We start from the raw sequence: 18,894 nt of genomic DNA, 5'->3' as shown, positions 1-18,894 counted from the left end.
TAGATATTAATACCCCTAGGGAATGAGTTGTTGGTTTCCTTCTATTTGATCTATCACTCTTTTGACATCATTACTGTATTCGATAGAGGAACTTCATTTCAACTTGCCATTTCAAACAGCCTGGCTAATCAACCATCCAAGGTATTTTTTACAGCTCTGATGGCTGTGCAGCGGAGATGGTTTATTTTTTGGTTCAAGGTTATCACTCTTATGTATATCGCTGCTGTCGGAGGAAAACCTTGTATCTCCATTTTTGTATCTCCGTTTTTCAGTTTTTGGCATAATTTGAAAATGCCCGTTGCCCTTTACATTGTGTGTATTTTATGAAAAATGGACCAAAAGAAACGTCTCAAAACAACTTGGAAAAATGTCTGGGTCCATTGACTTACATTAAAAGTATGGTTTGTTTTTTCCTTCTCCTGTAAAGTTATCATTTTGGAGATACGCGGTTATCTTCCGACAACACAATATAACGGTTTGTGTTAACAAAGAACTATAGATGAACTACAGAACTATATATAGAACTTCCGCTATCACGTATTTTATACACAATATCTAACTATATTTGATTACAGCAAGTATCGTCTCATGACCCTTGTATTGAAAAAATGAATATTAACACTCATATTGTGACACCTCTAGCCTAAAGCTACACACAGCTGAAAAATGAGCATGGTTTTGGCATAGCATGATGCTACATCAGGCACAGATGCTACTCTTCAGTGGCCTTTGGTTAATCTGGGGGGATAATTGTCTGTCTATTAGCTCTGCTGTCTCATCACACCCTGCGGCCGTACTGGCTGCCATTCAAATAGGACTGGGTGAGATGCCAGAGAAACAGAAAAGGGGTGGGGGGGTTTGAGCTTATAAACTAAACACAACTGAGTCATGGGTAGAAGAACAACCTTGTGTGGTTTGGGAGAGTCTGTTTTCAGTATGAGGCAAGATTTGACTCAACGGCCAAAAAAGCATGACTAGCAAATCCTTATTTGAACCACAGTGGATTTCGCAGGACATTCCAGGACACCAATATTTGATCCACGAATCTGAGCAGTCATGCTGTCATGCAACTGGTTCAAGGTTACAAATGAACAGAGTGGAGAGACTGGACAGAACAGGGAATGGTAACTGACCTACAAACTCTGGGGTGCCAAAGATGTTTTTGAAATCGTTGCTAAAATCGATCTTGTGGGCCAGGCCAAAGTCGATGAGCTTAATGCGGGGGTGAGGCACGCTCCGGTTCAGCAGCATGATGTTCTCTGGCTGGAGAGAGCAAGAAAGAGTGTCTGAGACAAGATAGAAACAAATAAGACAAAACACAGAAAGAGAGGAAGAGGGCAATGGATCAAAGGAAAGGATCAGAATGAGAGAACAAGAGGAAGCTGAGAACAAGAACAAGAGGGACAGGGAGAGAGAGCAGAGAGAGCAGAGCAGGAGAGAGAGTATGAGAGAAAGAGAAAACCAGGATATAGGCCATAACACATGGAAATCACATGCAAAGCTACAGAAGTGTTCTCTAGAAAGCAGAGCACTACTCAAGCCTGGCAGGAACGCATCCCAGCCAGGAAATTCCACGGAAACAATACTTCCTTCACTCGGCTTTCTTTATTCACAGCCTAATCCCTTAAAAGCTCTGCTGACTTCAAAATATCAAAACGATATGCTAAGGAATGCTTGCAGAATTGAGGCAGATCTTATTACACAGACAGGAATAATACAAGGGATTACAAGGAAAGTCTATCAGTTACTTGCAAAAAAAATTTTCACTATTCCTCAGATGACTAAATTATTTAATTTGTTCTGGTTGTATTGTGTCAATTAATGTGTTAGCCACTGGCTAGCTCAATTTGTCCACTTTTTTTTATTGGAGTAAGATAACAATCTCTCTGTATTAGTATAGGATGTTAAAACTACGTCACACAACGGGTCACTCCCTTAGGTTTAGTAATCTAACATATGTTAATATCACTCAACAATATTTACACTGCCTGTCCAAAGTCTGGGGACACCTAGCTTCTCAATGTGTACTGAATAAAAAAGCATGTTTTTTTAAGGAACTTAATATGTTAAACAAAAACAAAAAAAATGTATCAATCACCACATATGTTGTAAACCATGTCTACTTACTTCCTACAGTGGTTCCACAATAGTCTCTAGAGTGTGATTTTTTTTAAAGCCTAGGAAACCTCTCTTCTCATCATGTATTTTGAAGGTGCAACTGGATTTTTGAGGGCAGGCTGGTTGGAATGTGGTTTTTCCCCACTAGCTGGCTAATGTGTCAGGAAGCCAGATAACTTGCGTTACTGCAAGGAAGCTAAATATCACGTCTGTGTTTATTAGCCTCTAAATTAATACAGTTCTTTACTGCCATGAGAGGATTCCCAGTGGTTGTATGATGTATTTGCACAATGCATGCTGGATACTGAAGTGAGAGTACACTGGCGGATGAAAACATAAAAATACAAAATCTGAGGCTGAGGGATGCAATGCTGTGTAACAGACTATTACATAACATAACAAATAACATAGTACATATAACAGTTTTAGGTCACAGGAATGCCCCTTTAAGTAGAAAGCTGTTTAAATTTTGCCATCTTTCTCTGCAAAAACTAGAAATCAACTAACGAATGCTGTAGCGTGGAAATAATGCCAAACTCCACACATTTATCCTCTTGTGATTTCAGCACTCAAACCTTCCAGCTGTTTAAAGCACCTCTGGGTTTAAAATAATTGCAATATCTACTTTTAATAACAGTTCAGGAAAGGGAAACTGTCAAATCATTGTTTCAACAAAACCTATTCTTCACTGAAAGGAAGACAATTTGATGATCAGGAAGCTGCTGCCAAATATATAACACTACAAAGAACTCCTAATTTTTTCATGAAAAATTCTGAAGGTAAGATGCCCCAAAACTTTGGCTCCAAGACAGGAAGTATAACCATCTCTTAGCTATCTGGGGGTGTAAACAGAGTCACTGGGTAGAAACCTGCACATACAACAGGTGGATGAAAACATTTGTATTGATTTGCTGTGGCTGCTACAAGCCTTGTCTAATCACCTCAGCGTGGAGTTTGGGTGACGATCAAATATATTATAGCTCAAGCTAGCACTGTACCTTCAGGTCAAAGTGGGCAATCTGTTTGGAGTGCAGGTAGTTGACACCATCCAGGATCTGCTTAAGGAACTCTGTGGCCTCCTCCTCGCTGAGAGACTCCTTCTCGGCCAAGAAGTCAAACAGTTCTCCTCCCGCCACGCTGCAGGGAAAACACAGGGAGGAATTGGCATTGGTATGTGAGAATTAGGGTGGGCAATATGACAAAATATAATATCACAAGACTTAAAACCTTTTTAATAATATATAGTATATACTACAATATTTCATTTTTCTGAGGTTTGCAAACCAGTTGGAATGTCTTAAAAATACAAGCAAATCAGTCCTGCCAAATGTAAACAAAGGTTTGGGGGGAAAAAAAAAAAACTACTCATTCACCTGATCATAGTTTTGAGGAAAAATATTTTATTTGATTATATTAACTAAAAATGCTCCACTAGGGGGCCTGCAGGAGGAGGTTAATCAGATACTTATTACTACGCAGTCTTTTCAGAAGCATAGCACCTCATGAACCTGGTATCACTCCTGTTTAGCAGGCTGAGGATTCTGCACAAAGGAGCATCAGAAGCACTCTAATAGCTTTCTGGTGCCTCACATCACTGACCCTGAGTGTCCTTGTTTATAAAACATACAGTTGATATAAATGATATCCTCAACTGTAAGTTATCACAGTAACATATCATCATATTGCCTATCCCTACTTGAAAAGGTAGAGACTCCAGCTTAGAGCACCTATATCTTAAATAACCTGTAGGAAAAATCTGACAGCATCTCATCTGAAAATGGAGATGGTTCAATACAGCATTTAGGGATCAACAGTGTGAGCTGCAGTTTGACTGCCAAGCCGCATGGAACATGCCCAAGGTGGAAATCTGACAACCGGCTACAGACAGAAGATTCTAAACAGGAATCCAATCTCAGCAGTGCAGGATTGGGCGAAGGTCCACAAGATGAATCACAGCAAGGCAAAGAATACGAATTTTAAACAAGCAAGAGGGCCTTACAATGTGAAATGATATGAATTATCTTGTACTAAACCACAAAGTATGGGTGCACAATACATCGTTTGTGAATCATTTTTATGATAATACTGATCTTCACAATACTGCAGAAGTCTGCATGATGGAAATAAGCATTGTTCAATTAACTGATCATGTTTTATTGAGCGTCATGCATGAAATGAAAAATCCTGGCTAAAACAGACATTTAAGACATACCGGGGGGGCAGTCATGGGCTGGAGGTTAGGGAACTAGCCTTGTGACCAGAAGGTCGCCGGTTCAATCCCCTGAGCTGACAGCACGTGACTGAAATGCCCTTGAGAGAGGCACCTAACCCCCAGCTGCCCCCCGGGCGCTGCGGATAGGGCTGCCCACCGTCCCGGGCCAGTGTGTGTCCACTAGTGTGCATGTGGTGTGTCACTGCATGGATGGGTTAGATTGCAGAGGTGAAATTTCCCTGTTGTAGGACTAAAAAGGGTCTCTTAATCTAAAACAAAGGTTTTTTTATTTGCCATTTTATTTTTACATACTAAACATAAATACTACAAAGGAATAAATCAGCTTTCAAAAGTACAAAACTAAGCTGACAAAACAGTTTAAATAAAATAAACTCACTAAAGTTATTACAGTATGTAGTCTACAGTATATAGCCAACAAATCCAGCATCCGCAAAAACAGTGAATAGTTGGCCATCCAAGGCAACAGCATTTTAAATCTGTTTCTTGTTTTCATTATAATTCAAATTATTTTTTAAGTCAAAATCTAATAATTATTCTAAGTATTAGATTTTGACATTCTGTTGCAGTCCTACTTAATTTTTCTGCCTTGTCCCCTCTTTTGGCTGAAAACAAGTGCCACTTTTGACCATTTTCAGCCAAAATGTTTTGGTGGCTGATATTTCAGAACTCTATTTTTCCTTTAACTGTTGTGAACAGGAACAGGTCTGTAGGTTTGGCAGATAGAAACACTGGCAGGGCTCTAATCATGGCTTCTGGGCGAGGGCTGACAGGATCTTGGCGTGTTTATTTAGAAGGAGGAAGCAGCAGAACAGCTGCGCTGTGGTGACATGATAATTCAGGCTGATAATGGAAAGGTCGAGCCGGTGCAGCCACTGATCGCCCAGTTACAAAAACAATTGTGACCAGATAGGTTTCTGTTCCCACTTACAGTGGGGGGAAAAAAAACAACAGTTTCCCACCCCATTTTAAAAAGTGATAGTTTGCAACTGCTCACTTCACAATAATGAAAAGTACTGTTTTTTTATGGCAGGAAACCAAATGACATGAATATGAAACTTGACCTCCAGTTCCAGAGTTGCTCAGTTATACCATACTGCCAGAAAACATATCTGCTTTAATACATAATGTGTAAATGTTGGTTTAGAAACCAGCTTTAGAACAGCTTTTCTTAACAACAGCAAACTACATGAGAGAGAAGGAACAGCAGCACAGTGTAAGTTATAGGAGGGCAAACCGAACCAGCTTATCGCTGACAATCGCTTCAAGGGTTTTTGAAAAAAGACATTTCTTGGACATAATAATTAAGTTCAAGACTGGTTCATATGAATGCCTTATCTTTATGTGCCAATCGCATAAAAATGTTGCAGTTCAGCATTCCGATAGCCACGTCTTAAACATCTACACATAATTAGCATGCTGTCACGGAGGCTTCACTCTAAGAGACATTAACTCATGCAGAGCTCCAAATTTAAAGTTCCTAAGCTCCTCTGAAGGGGGAAGTATCAAATGGTATGGTACAGCAAAACAGGAAAAGTCTTGTGCCGTCACATACTGTACATGACTGTCTTGGGGTTTCTATCGTGATTGGGAATTTTGCAATAATTCCTGAGACATTTAAACCTCATACCAAAACAAAAAACCCCTAAACCACAAAAAAAACATCACGTAGGAAAGCAAGGTAGTTCCTTACAAATCCGACATCACATACGGAGGAGATTAAGATTAAGCTACTCATAAAGTCCATCGACACTACAAAACAAGTCATTATTGTGAGATTTTCCATCGAGGGTTTTCTAAGACATCTTTCAGCACAGCAACTACATAGCTGAACTGTTCACAACATACTGATCTACAGGAGACTGGGAGACACCAAGCCTGTTGTGTAAACAGACATACGTATGTAATAGCTCTCCAAAGGCCATTTTTATACAGAGTTTACTACGGATTAATTCTTCTTTCTCAGTCAATGGTTTTAGCCATTTAGCCATTCATCTTTGTGTACTAGAATAGTCTACATGGAATAGACATGAATGAGCCTCTTTCTTCTTCTGATGCATTGATAATGGGCTGCTTGCATGTGCTTGCACAAACAGGTCAAACGAGTTTTGCACTTGAGGAACCGGTTACACTACAGCCCACCAACAGCAGCCTTGTGATGTGTTTGCCTTAAGGTTAAAGCATCTGATTCAAGTGTATTAGGGGTGACTTACACCACTATGCTTACAGCTGCAGAAGTAGAACAGTTTCATTTCTATTTTCATCAGTCCTTCTTTGAAAATCTTATCTTGATACACCTTCATTTACTGCCCCTCAGAAAAGCTACATAGTGGTGGGAATTAATATTGTTTTTTGGCAACCTGACTGCCCTGAATGTTTTAATCATTGAAAAACAACATTTAGAGATCTGAAACATCTGAAATTGGCTCATATTTTTATATAATCAAATAAATCAGTTTTCCTTGTAAGTTGGTTATCAGATTAACTAGGACACTGTTGGATTTTTGTGTGTGTAATGTTCTGACTGTTTTGAGCTACTATTGAGCAATGAGGGGTAAAAAGGGTGGGGCAAGAACCTCTGGCACAAAAACTATTCCACAAAGATGGCTGTGCAGAGATAAAAATGACAGCACAACTGTAGCCTTCTTCATATAAAAAAATGCGCACTGCAATAAAAAAACAGCAATTTAAACACAATAACCACATTTATAATACGTTGACTTGCTTTTTCAACTATGAAGATACTTCCGGTTTTGTAAATCATACACATTTCCTTCAAAACATATTCCATCAACATTATTAAGAAAAGCATGCACAGTTTAATTGAGGGACCTCCTCCAGAACAGTTGGAAACTGTACTTTTTGGCTACTGTGAAAAGGGCTACATTTTTAACACTGATTATGAAATATTAAGCAGATCAATGGTGACAGAACAAGTCAAGTTAAATCAAATGGCCTTTGAATCTCCAAACCATTAACTTTACAGGAGAAGCAAAATATTCTTAACTTTCAATGCTAATTATTCTAACAACACTTGATTTTAAGACATTTTAGACCATGTCTATTGCTCCGTTACTCATGAAATTTTGACAGTGTAAACAGCAACTGGTAACAAATGAAGTTTAATTAATGTTTTCCTCAGTGATAATATACAGATTTCAAATTACCAATCCTGTCTCAATTTGACTTCAAATGTCTATCAAATGCACTCTTAAATACCCCTTCAAACTAAGTATGCATGATAGGAATTAAGTGCTAGAACTGCAATTATATTGTGAAATGCATTGCAATACATTAAAAATGAACTGGTTATCAAATAACGTGATGGTTCAAGATTAGCCTGCACTATTTGGACCAAAATAGTTCCGTTTTGTTAGATAACATGATGAATATCTTGATTCATCAAAACCCCCATAGATGCACTCATCTGGAACTGGAATTGTGCACAGCATATGATAAGTAATGCGTGTGTCTTAGAGATAAAACGTTATGAAAATTTAATATCATGATTATAATGACCAAAATTACATGAAAATGTTCAAAACATACTGACAAATAACCTCAAATCATTTTCTTCACTGATATCAAGTTTTTATTGAAAGCCTCAAATACGTTAGTAGCACTATGCACTTCAAACTGTTACAAACTTTGGTTGATACTCAAAATGCGTTAATAGGCCAGTTTTAATGATAATTAAAATGAATCGTTTCATCAATTGTGTGGTTAAATGGCTTATTTGCATATTTAAGACTTCCATGATATCAGTTTTGGCCATTATTGCTATAACAATTAACAAACTATATATTATGCAGCCCTTCAAAAAAAAAAATAAATAAAAAAATAAACCCAGCAAAGAACCGGAGATACTCACAGCTCCAGGATGAGAATGACCTCGTTCTTGTTCTCAAACACATCGTGCAGAGTGATGACGTTGGGGTGTTGGATCTCCTTCAGGATGCTCACTTCCCTCTCTATGTCCTCCTTGGTGACCCCACGACGGCTGGACTTGCTTCGCCGTTTCTTGATGAACTTGGCTGCATATTCGAGGCCTGTGCTCTTCTTACGGCACTTCCTCACCACAGCAAACTGACCACTGGAAAAAAAAACAAGAATACAGTCATGCTAAAAAAAATGGCAATGATCACCACAGGGCTTCCTATACGTAAAAAAAGACAAACAAAATGAGTATACCTATACCTATACCTATATATATAATATATATATATATATATATATATATTACAAACTATTATAATACAAACATTAAAATCTGTGCATGAGCCAATCAGGATTAGCGTGTCAACTCCTACATAGATTACCAAGGGCTGTAACAGGGGTTTAAAATTTTACCAATACCACAATGCTTATGCATGACTATAATGAATAACATTCAGACAGGGCTGAGATTACAGTGATGACTGCAGAGACTCTCCTATCTAAAAAGGGTTCTAAAACTCTCAACGTCCGGTTTTGCATCTTTATGCCATGCTCTCGTAGCGAAGCACTGCATGTTCCTATTCTAACGTTCATATTTCAGCTCTTTTGAGTCACGACACAGGTCCTGAACAACATCCAAGACGCAGCAGCGTTGCCAACAACTCAAGCTGAGGGAACATCATGTAAAAAACAGCCATGCTGCTAATCCCAGTCACACTAGACCAAAAGGGTACTGATGGCTTACTTCTCCATTTGAAGGTCGGGCTCCAACATTTGACCCTGTAACCTGATCTAGGGTCAGTAGATAATATAAAAAGACTGCAAATCAGAGTTTTTTTGGGTATTATGTTTACATTCTCTATACTGACAATGACTCCTTTTCAGCATCAGTCAACCGAGTGCAAAAAAAAGGACACAGAGTAGTAGTGCTTAGATCTTACATTTTTTGCTAGTTTCCTGCTTATTACTGCTAGCCATCTGTACATCATCACCATCAGCACACAGTCTGGAGAAGATTTCATTGCCACAGAGAACCAGAAACAAAAACCTGCTTGTTTTGGACAAAAACATGCATGCTAACTTTGTTCTCAGCATGGTCTGGCAGTTCTGCCTATATATTTAATCAACAGCCTATAAAGTGCTTCTTGTTAACCTCTAATACAGCCTCTCAAGTGACTGTACAGTGCCCTGCAGAAACACTGGCACCCTGGGTAAACATGAGCATAACAGGCTATAAAAAGATTCCTTATTTCCTTTCCTTTTGATCTTTCATTCAAAATATTAACAAAAATATAAACTTTTTTGAAGTACAATAATTGGTATAACCTAAATCTTATCAGCAAATAAATATTTTACTTTGTGCAGCTTCCCCTTGTGAACATCGCAGCTCTGAGTATTTTCCTATATTGCTTAATGAGACTGGAGAACACATAGCAAAGGATCCGAGACCGTTTCTCCATACAGAACCTATCCAGATCCTTCAGACTCTGAGGCCCACACTGTGGACTCTCCTCCATCCAGTCCTTAATTCTGTGGTCAGTGAACCTCTTTTGTGTTGATTTTGAGGTGTGCTCTGGATCACTGTACTGCTGGAAGATCCAAACTATGGCCCAGTTTAAGCCTCCAAGGCAGTCTGCTGAGGCAGTCAGGTTTTGAGTTTATTTCTGCTGGTACTTGATGGAGTCTGTGACACCATGTACCTGAATAAATTGCCCTTTGGTCCAACACCATACTTCATAGTGGGGATGGTGTACTTTTCTGCATGGCTATCTTTGTTTCCACGCCAAACTCACCTCTGGTGTTTGTTGCCAAAAACTCTATTTTCGCCTCATCTTACCATAGAACACAGTCCGACTGAAAGTTCCAGTAACATCTGGCAAACTATAGGAGCTTGAGCTTGTTGGTCGTTAACAGCAGAGGCTTTCTTCTGGCAACCCCCCAAACGACTTGTGGTTATATAGGTGGTATTTGATTGTGGTTTGGGAGACATTGTGACCCTAAGACCTAACTAATGTCTGCAATTCCCCATCTGTGATCCTTGAAGATTCTTTGTCTACTCAAACCATCCTCCTCACTGTGTATATGGTCAGTCTAAACATGCATCCTCTTCCCAGGAGATTCTTAACATCTCCAGTTGTTTGAAGCTCCTTAGTTATTGCCCTGATAGTTGAAATTGGCATTTTCAACTGTTTAGCTATTTTCTTGTAGCCATTTCCTGATTTGTGCAGCACAACAACCTACATCACTGCTGTTTTCTCTGGTCTTGCTCATAAGGTGATGACTGAGAGAATTTGGCCTGTGTTTCATCTTATATATATATTCCCCAGTGAATCAGGAAGTCATTGCTCTTCACTGCTCTTTCAGGCGTGAACGCAACCAAAGTAGTCATATTACTGGTGCATGAAGCAAATTCCCTCACAGACTTTGCAAATTAAACTCAATGCAAAATCTCACAGGCAATACTGATTTGCTCTGAAAGTCTATGACATGAAACAGTTCACCTCAGCAATTTTTTGGATATTTAAATCACCCAACTTGGTGACCATGGAATCTATCAGAGATTCCCGATAATACTGTAAAGCAGATCAAGCCTACTGTAAATATGTATCCCAAAACAAAACTATCCAGCCATTTCTGTGGAAAAACCTGGCTGTGATCTGTTGGTTTCTTTGGTTCCGCTTTATGCCAGGGATTGTTTATATAGTGTTTAGTTCTGAAATATTAAATATCAGGTCACTTTGTTGTTTCTGACTGTAGTAGCAACAGCAAATAAATGTAATTGCTTATACAACTGGTTAATCGAATGAGGATGGGTTCCGCTTTTGAGCATAGATTGCTCTCAGTATTTCTTGGTTAGAGACAGTGACAAGTCTATACTTAGTCAACACACTGACTACTCGATGTTGAAACAATTTCACAATATAGTACTGTAATATCTTAGGCTAAGATAAAGGTAGACATTTAAACTAAATAATGCATAGTGCAGTTTTTCCCCAACACAGTAAAGCATCACTGAACAGCTGCAGCAAGGTCACCAAATAAAGTCGGTCTGCGGAAGTAACAATTGCCATTGAAAAAGAGACATCTCTGAACAATGTCGGGAAGGAAGACTGTCCTTGCAGCAGAGCTTTCTCATGTTAATGACCTCCATTCACTTCAAGCCTAACCTATTGTCGTCCAGGCACCAAGCAGGCCCCACAGCAGATAGAGACAGCACATTTGAATTTTATCTCAGCCTTGGGAGGGTCTGACGAAGAAGCCAAGCCTGCACATCAACCGTTTCTGGAAGAGGCCCACGAGATATGGTAAAGTAGAAACCCAGACTGAAGCCTGGACTCATATTCCCAAATAGAAATGCTTAGGTCCAAAGAGAGCTCATAGGGACGGCTATGCACGGTTATAACCATGAAGTTCGACAATGACATATGGCTCACATCCAACCATTATTCTTTTTGAGATTGCGTCATCATCAAATTATGCACCTAAGACCTAGCTGCATTCAGGTTGCAGAGTTATTGCTTAGCAATCACACTGATGGGTATTAAAAAACCCTACATCCCCTGTGACCCCCCCAGCATGGCTTTTGGCAACAGAGCACAGGCGAATGCTTTTGTCGGTGACACCCCTAAATGAGAGGATCATGGGTTGTCAGCCGTGGCAGTTTCCATGGTGGTGTTGAGGCTGGTGGGGCAGGGTTGGGGGTGTGGAACTGAGGAAGGGGGGGTTGCTTTCTCAATTCACTCCACCTTGCTCATCACTGACAACCCCTGCGGAGCGTGGCAGTCCACCGTGAATTGTGAACAGCATCGCCAACAGCCCAGTAAACACCAGACAAAGAACACAACGTTGTCTTCCCCTCAAGCGAGTCAGCCCGTTAGGGAAGCTGCACCCTTTCAAGAGCTGTCCACGTCTGCTCCGAATGGAAGATGGGGCAAATGTGCGTATCAGGATGTCAATGTAGCAAGGCTCTTGTGCTCCTATCTGGAGCACCATGGTGATGAAGTGGCTCGTTAATCACAGCGGATATTCAATGACTTGGCTAGGGGAAGTGCTCTTCAGTCTTGGCACTGCGGTAGTTTTGTACAAGCTACAAGCACATTATTGTCAAGCTGAGCCTGAGATGGCACCCAGCCAGAGTCAATGGGTCTCCTAGTGTTAGACTTGTCTTCCTCACTGCTGGTCTACATTTCTGTAAAATTATTTTACAACTATGCCTCCATTTGGTTAGACCTTGGGATCTCGGCATGCTGAAACAGGATTCCTCTGCAGTATACAGATCTCAGTCAGCAGGTGCAACCTTGACTTATAATGGAATAAAAATGCAGACCGGTATGAGCTTAGTTAGACTTCTTTGTAGAGCATTATATCATATCATCTTTCTAAGCCTTTTCATGAGGATTGCATTTAATAATCTCGCTATTCAGCCAGTGAGAGGCAGGGCATTCCACCAGGTTCTGTAAATGTACTGCAGCAACCCCAACAAGCAGGAACTATTTCCTTGTCTTGGTCATCTAACCCATAGCACACTTTGTGGATCTAGAAACTATACTGTCACTAATATTAACTTTTACATTCTTTAACAAAAAAACACTGTGAAAACCCAACTTCTAAATGATGGCCCTTTCGAAAGTTGTTAAACTCAACATTACGAAACACTTAAGTGTTGCCTAATGATGTAATGCAGCATGTAAAAGCGTTGAGCAATACTGAAGCGAACACAGAGCCTAGACGATAATAACAGCAGCCGCTCACAGATGCTAACAGGCATGACTTGCTGGCGGTGGCTCAAATTAGAGCGTTTCCCTGCAGAGGCGGCCCTGCCCAGCTCGCTGAACTTAAGGGCCTTTGCTGACTAACTGAAGTGACAGAATTATGGTTGATAACATCCTCCTGCTTCACTAACAAGAGAGGGCTTTTCACCCTCCAACACAGAGTGCTAGCTGCCGGATATTCTTCAGACACACAGGAACAGAAAATCCCTCTCACTAATGATACCCGTGGGATCCTCGGAAGAAACACATGCTCCGACTCGTAGTTACTCCTGAATAAACTGGACCAGGCAAAATATCCAACCAACATTAATGATTTAATTAGGATCTTCAAACAAAGGATTCAGATTTTAGGCTCCTCTTGTAAAGAAAGGGAGAGTACCAAGCAGAGATTTTAACTGCCAGACATGCCAATGCAGGAATCATGTTGTCCTTTGTTACCTTTTAGGGATGGGGCTTCCAACTTTTGCCCACTTTGTTTGAGAGGGAAATCTGAGCAGGGCTGTGGGGGAGGGTTAGAAGGAGGGATGTGAATGGCCTCTGTTCCCCTTTTGCCGTGTTGTTTTCTGTGTACTTACTGGAGGCCTCCTCGAGCAGCTCCTCATGCTTCAAAACTAAGACACAGATTTGCATTACACAACACAAGTGGGTGGGGGGTGGTTTATTAGGGACCCTTGTTGATGAGTTGATGAGTTTGTGTGTGTTTTTATCCCATGCTACAGGAGCCACGGCATTTATGGCTTTATTGCAACCGTCTCCTGCTAGCTTTTATTACCGAGGATTGGGTAACTAATCCAGTACTGATAGAGATTATCTGGCAGGTTACAAGCATTGCATAAACCATACATATTATAAAGTCATTCAGGGCAGGAATGTGGCTGACTAATTTAGTTAACTGAGCCAAGCATTACTACATCGCTGTTCGGGCTGTGTTTAACATAGTGCAACGTGGGTGTCCATTGTATGTTTCATTTTTTTTAGGTTACTCAAGCAGCTTATTTGCAAGCTTTTAGAAAAGCAACACAATTGCTGCCTCTGTAGAACGCTTTCCCTCCCCTAGCATTTTGCAAGAAATGTAGATTATCAAGATGGACAGATAAGATTAGTAGTTTTACCATCATGAAAGGAAGGGCTTATTGTGTGAAAATGTGTTGTGAGAGGGAGTAGAAGAACAAGCAACAGAGAGTGAATGAGCATATAGTGAAGAGGGCAAACCTAAAGAACCCCCAGCTGACAACAGAAGCTCAATGTCTGCATCTTGCTCTCAGTCTTGGCGGCATAACTAACGCTGACGCCGCCTGTCACCTGGCTTTTCTCTGAAAGATGCTGGGCTGGGTGCTATGAATACAGATCCTCAGAGACTTACAATGTCTGGACTACCTTTGCCCCAGCTTGCCCTTTATACACAATTTAAATGTCATTCTTTCAAATCCCCAGCAGCAGCTCAGTGTGATGCTACGGTAATACCAGTTGTATTAGAAGTGTGCGTGTGCGCGTGTGTGTGTGGGTCAAGATAAGCAGTAATGAACAAGAGCTTGCTCAGATGCCCCATCTAATGTGAAAGAGCCGAATCTTGTATTCTCCCCTATTGAATCGTGGTATTCCCTTTGTAGGTTCCCTTGCAATTTTCCCCTCATCTCCCCAGCTCATTAGGATTCAGAGGACTGCTGCAGCTCACCTGAGATTCAGCTCACAGTGCCTTGCAGCATGTCTGGCCACAGAACACCTACAGAGATGCACATGAATGCCTGCTGCTGAGTGATATGGAAAGGAATGACTACAAACAATGCATTTGTTTTTTTGCAAACATGACACATAAAAAATTCTAAAGGTATAAATGAACTATGAACTGCCAAATACCATCTCATTCATGAGCAATTCATCGACACTTACGTCTAAGATTCTTCCATCCTTCAGGAAAAGACAGAAATAAATTTTTGACCTTGTCCCTAGAACGCAGACTATGAAAACCCCAAAAGCAGCTGACAGCTGACTCACAGTGTCCAGCCATCGTGCAGTGCCTACAGACACCTGCTTGAAAAAAGTTCCACATAGAGGCTCTGATTAGTCCCATGCCGACCTCAGTCCAGCTCCCGGGGCTACTTTGCACAAACAGGCAATGAGAGCACATCACTTCTGCTGAGCCTGACTGGGGTCACTGGGAATAATGGAACTGAAAGCAGCTGGAGAGCAGAAGATAACCATCCTCTCCTAATCTTTGGCCTCAATCCCACAATAATCCAAACCATGAATGATCAGCACATAAAAACATACTGTTAATTCAACTGGACTGTTATGTCGTGACTGCAGAGATCAGTGACAGAAACTCCCAGGCTTTGGCTGTAGATTAGTACCTGAAGCCCAAATGAGGACAAGGGAAATTTAAGCTACATGCAGTGAGAGTCATTTACGTGAGATCTGTGGTTGGCATCTTAAACCAAGACTAATGGAACTCAAAAAATCTGCCTTAACAGCACACAATCCATAACGCTATCAAGTTTGTTGAAATGGTGGAGGAGGAATATGAAAACTGATAACAAACAATGAAAGACTACAAAGTTTGGCAAGAACCGCGGCATTTTCTCCAGACATGAGGCAGCTGTCAAGACTGCTTAAAGCTGTTGAGAGAGCAGAAACTGCTTCTTTAGAAAGACAAGCTTCAATTTTGTGCAGTTGTCTTGCTCGTTCAAGAGAATAATTGGAGAAGTGGACAAAAAAAACAGGGAAAGCAAAATGTGAGTGAAAAAGACAGACGCAGAGACACTGAGATTATATCTTTAGGGTTCAGATCAAAGAGGAAGGCATAGAACACATCCTTGGTTTAGAATCAGGGACATAACTTGCAAAAGACCTGATGCAGGTAGAACACCGGACCTACAATTGGGAAATTATAGGTAGACATACGACAAATATAAAAAGCAGCAGTTGCCACTCAAGCGATCAAGCCAATGGAATTTGTGGGCAAAATTAAGAATGTGAGGCCAGAACTCCATTTTTCCATTATACCAGTGAAACCAGGAATGATGTGAGGGGATCATAGTTTTTCAAGATATAGTTAGCCATAAGATTTTTTTGTATCTTTCAATCTCACTAACCTCCATCTCCATCAGTACGTCCTGCGTGTTTGTTACTGGGATTGCTGTCGATCACTGTGCTGTAACAGTGCCCATGTTGAGCCGTGCTTTTAAATATTGTGTTTTCTAAACAAGTTACTCTTGGTAAAGAATGAACTGGTGTTTGCCTGTTGTGGAAACTACATGCTCGAAAGAATATTACATTCTTCTCAAAATCACACTCCAGCCACACTAAATCTTTCTTTCTTTGTTTTTTTTTCATAGTCATCATCGCTATCTGATTATTTTTTATTGTCAGAACTGCCACTGACAGTAAAGCCATATTTTAATAACCTAGTCATTGTGACAGGCTCCAAAGAAATGCCTGGTGTTAACTTTTCAGCTGGTACCTTTAACATTACTGTTGGAGAACTCTGATTAGATTATGTTAGTCCCATGTCCAAACAGGCTTTCGATTTTGGGTGAGGACCAAAAATAGTTTTTTTTTAATTAGTGGCAGATATTTCTAAACATGTAAAAATTCTGTTGCTCTAGAGGTTTTACGAAAGGGAAAAAAAAATCTCCAAAGTAAGTGGCGACTCAAACCACTGGCTCTGTATTTTTAGTGGCCAAAATGTGAAATGTGGCTAGAGCTCTGGGCAATATGCAATACCTACCCTGTGTTCAATAAATGTTTGGTAGACACTATAGACAATAACAAGTGTTTTTACTATCATTTGGTATTGAACATTGTGATTCTATACTAGGTATCAGTACTGTTATGAAAAATTCTGGTTTTGTGACAAACCTATACAGCAGAACTAAAGCCCAAAGCAGAACTGCATCTGTAGTATGTACATTGCCACAAACCACACACTATATTTGCAAGTTGCTTTCTCAATTTCCATAACATTAGACTCAATCTCTTTGGTTTTATCCCAAGTGGGCCTGTTCTCAGGTGTCTAGGAGAATGTGTTTGTCTTCAGGTCATTTGTACACGTTTACACTCCCTGGGAATATGAGGCGCATTTTCACCTGGTGCCAGGCTGACGTCACCCATGCTCAGAAAAGCAACCGTGACACTAAAGCACTAAGGCTCTCCATTCACACCAGCTTCTCAGCACAGATAACATATCTAACGGATATATATGGGACAAAGGTGTGTAGTAAACCTTTACAACACATGGTGGAGCATATTCATTGTATCACATTGTGAGGTAAGTTTGAATGATGTGTTTTCAACAAGGCCACAAAGAGGGACATTAGAAAACGTGCCCTTGTCAATTAGATCCAACTCCACTCCAGTGCTTTTAGATTTCAGAGTGCGTTCTTGTGTAGTGTTGTTACTCAAATAACTTTTGCAGTATCCAGTGTCCACTTTAGAGGTTCCTCAGAAACTGGGACTAGACCCAGTTTGATTAGCATTAAAGGGAAATTAAACATACTAACTCAAGCATGTCAAACCGGGACATCTTTCGGGCTGCGAAGATTAGCTATATTGTAGCCATTGATACTTATTAGCTCCCAACTGATGACAGACACAGCTCCAGCTTAAATGAACCAATATAACTCACAATTTTCCTTCATAGGTGTTGCAAAAGCAAGTCACTCATATCATTGTTAAAAAGAAGCACAATCAGTACTAAAACAAAAAACAAAAGTCTTCACTGAAATAAAAAGTTCTCTGCTATTCTTATCCAAACTTTTTTAGACACTGGTATACATTTCAGTCTTGCCACTGTAGTCTTCTGATAACACACCCCCCTCTGTATAATCATGCCGCCTGTGTCTCGACCCCTGCAAGCTTTATGACAAAGCAGCTTTTGTGCTGCTCCGCCATTGGCTCGTCAAGCTATTCGGTGGGGTGCCAGGCTGGTTAACACAACACCAGCCCCCACATTACAATCGACAACCCCCAAAACATCATACATGATGAATCGTAAAGTGTGTTAATATTCTAAGCTCTAAACAACCATGATTGCAGCCTTGAGGATTATTAGTCCTTTTATTCCACCATCTAGCTGAAGCCTTGTGCTTCGGAAGGCTGAACAAAAAGGAAACACCTGGGAATGCCGCCCAGTTTCAACACCCCATCATTTCCTGATCTCCTCTCGTGTCTCTCCTCCAAGCCCTTCATCCTCCAGACTGACACCATTAATTTAAAAAAAAAAAAGAAAGTTGCTTGCTGGCAGCAAATCCTAGACAAAGGACTTTCCCTGCCAAACTATTATCTGCGAGTTTCTGAGGCATTATAGCGAGACAAGGGCTGATTCGGTTGTACCCCAATTACATGAGGTAGCAGAGGCTTTGGGGCTTGGCTAGAGGGTGAATTAACAGCACAGCTGTGCCACGGAGTGGACTGAGGACGAAGAGTCAAACAGAGCAGTCCTAAACGCAGACACTGGGGAGAAGGAGCAGAATGATTTTCTGGCAACGCTTCATAAATATCACTTACCCAGTAACTGGAAGGCAAGCATAACAGCAGGTACAGCCTGAATGCGAAATTTAGATCTAAGGAATCTAAGAGAAAGCACAGGCTTTATCATCTTAAGCTAGCCTGAGTTGTGAACACTGCTTCTTAAACAAACAGGGCACAAATAGGTGTGGGAGTTCCAATACATATTAAAAAAAAAAAAGTCATATAGGCTGCAGAGAATATGTTTATGCGTATGTGCAAAAAAGTCATGAGTAGGAGACCCACTGAGATTTTCACTGAAAAAAAATACTTGTTTTTTTCCCCCCACCCAATACCACCCCTGTACCCATATGACCTCATCTGCACAGTTTA

At 40.6% G+C, this 18,894-nt stretch overlaps 1 protein-coding gene across 1 annotated transcript in view; it reads right to left on the bottom strand.

Moving 5' to 3' along the window:
- Positions 1 to 18,894, bottom strand: part of dapk1 (death-associated protein kinase 1) — a 101,459-nt gene that overhangs the window by 63,776 nt on the left and 18,789 nt on the right. The window contains exons 3-5 of the mRNA XM_036598347.1: positions 8,220 to 8,441; positions 3,117 to 3,255; positions 1,134 to 1,263 (exon numbers count right to left, since the gene is read on the bottom strand). Of these exons, the coding sequence (XP_036454240.1) occupies positions 1,134 to 1,263; positions 3,117 to 3,255; positions 8,220 to 8,441 (491 nt within the window). The remainder of the gene's footprint in view (positions 1 to 1,133; positions 1,264 to 3,116; positions 3,256 to 8,219; positions 8,442 to 18,894) is intronic.

Source organism: Colossoma macropomum, unplaced genomic scaffold (assembly GCF_904425465.1).
Source record: "Colossoma macropomum unplaced genomic scaffold, Colossoma_macropomum, whole genome shotgun sequence".
In the NCBI taxonomy this organism is placed as follows: Eukaryota; Metazoa; Chordata; class Actinopteri; order Characiformes; family Serrasalmidae; genus Colossoma; species Colossoma macropomum.
The sequence above is the reverse complement of the archived record's forward strand: the minus strand, read 5'-3'. Positions and strand labels throughout refer to the sequence as shown.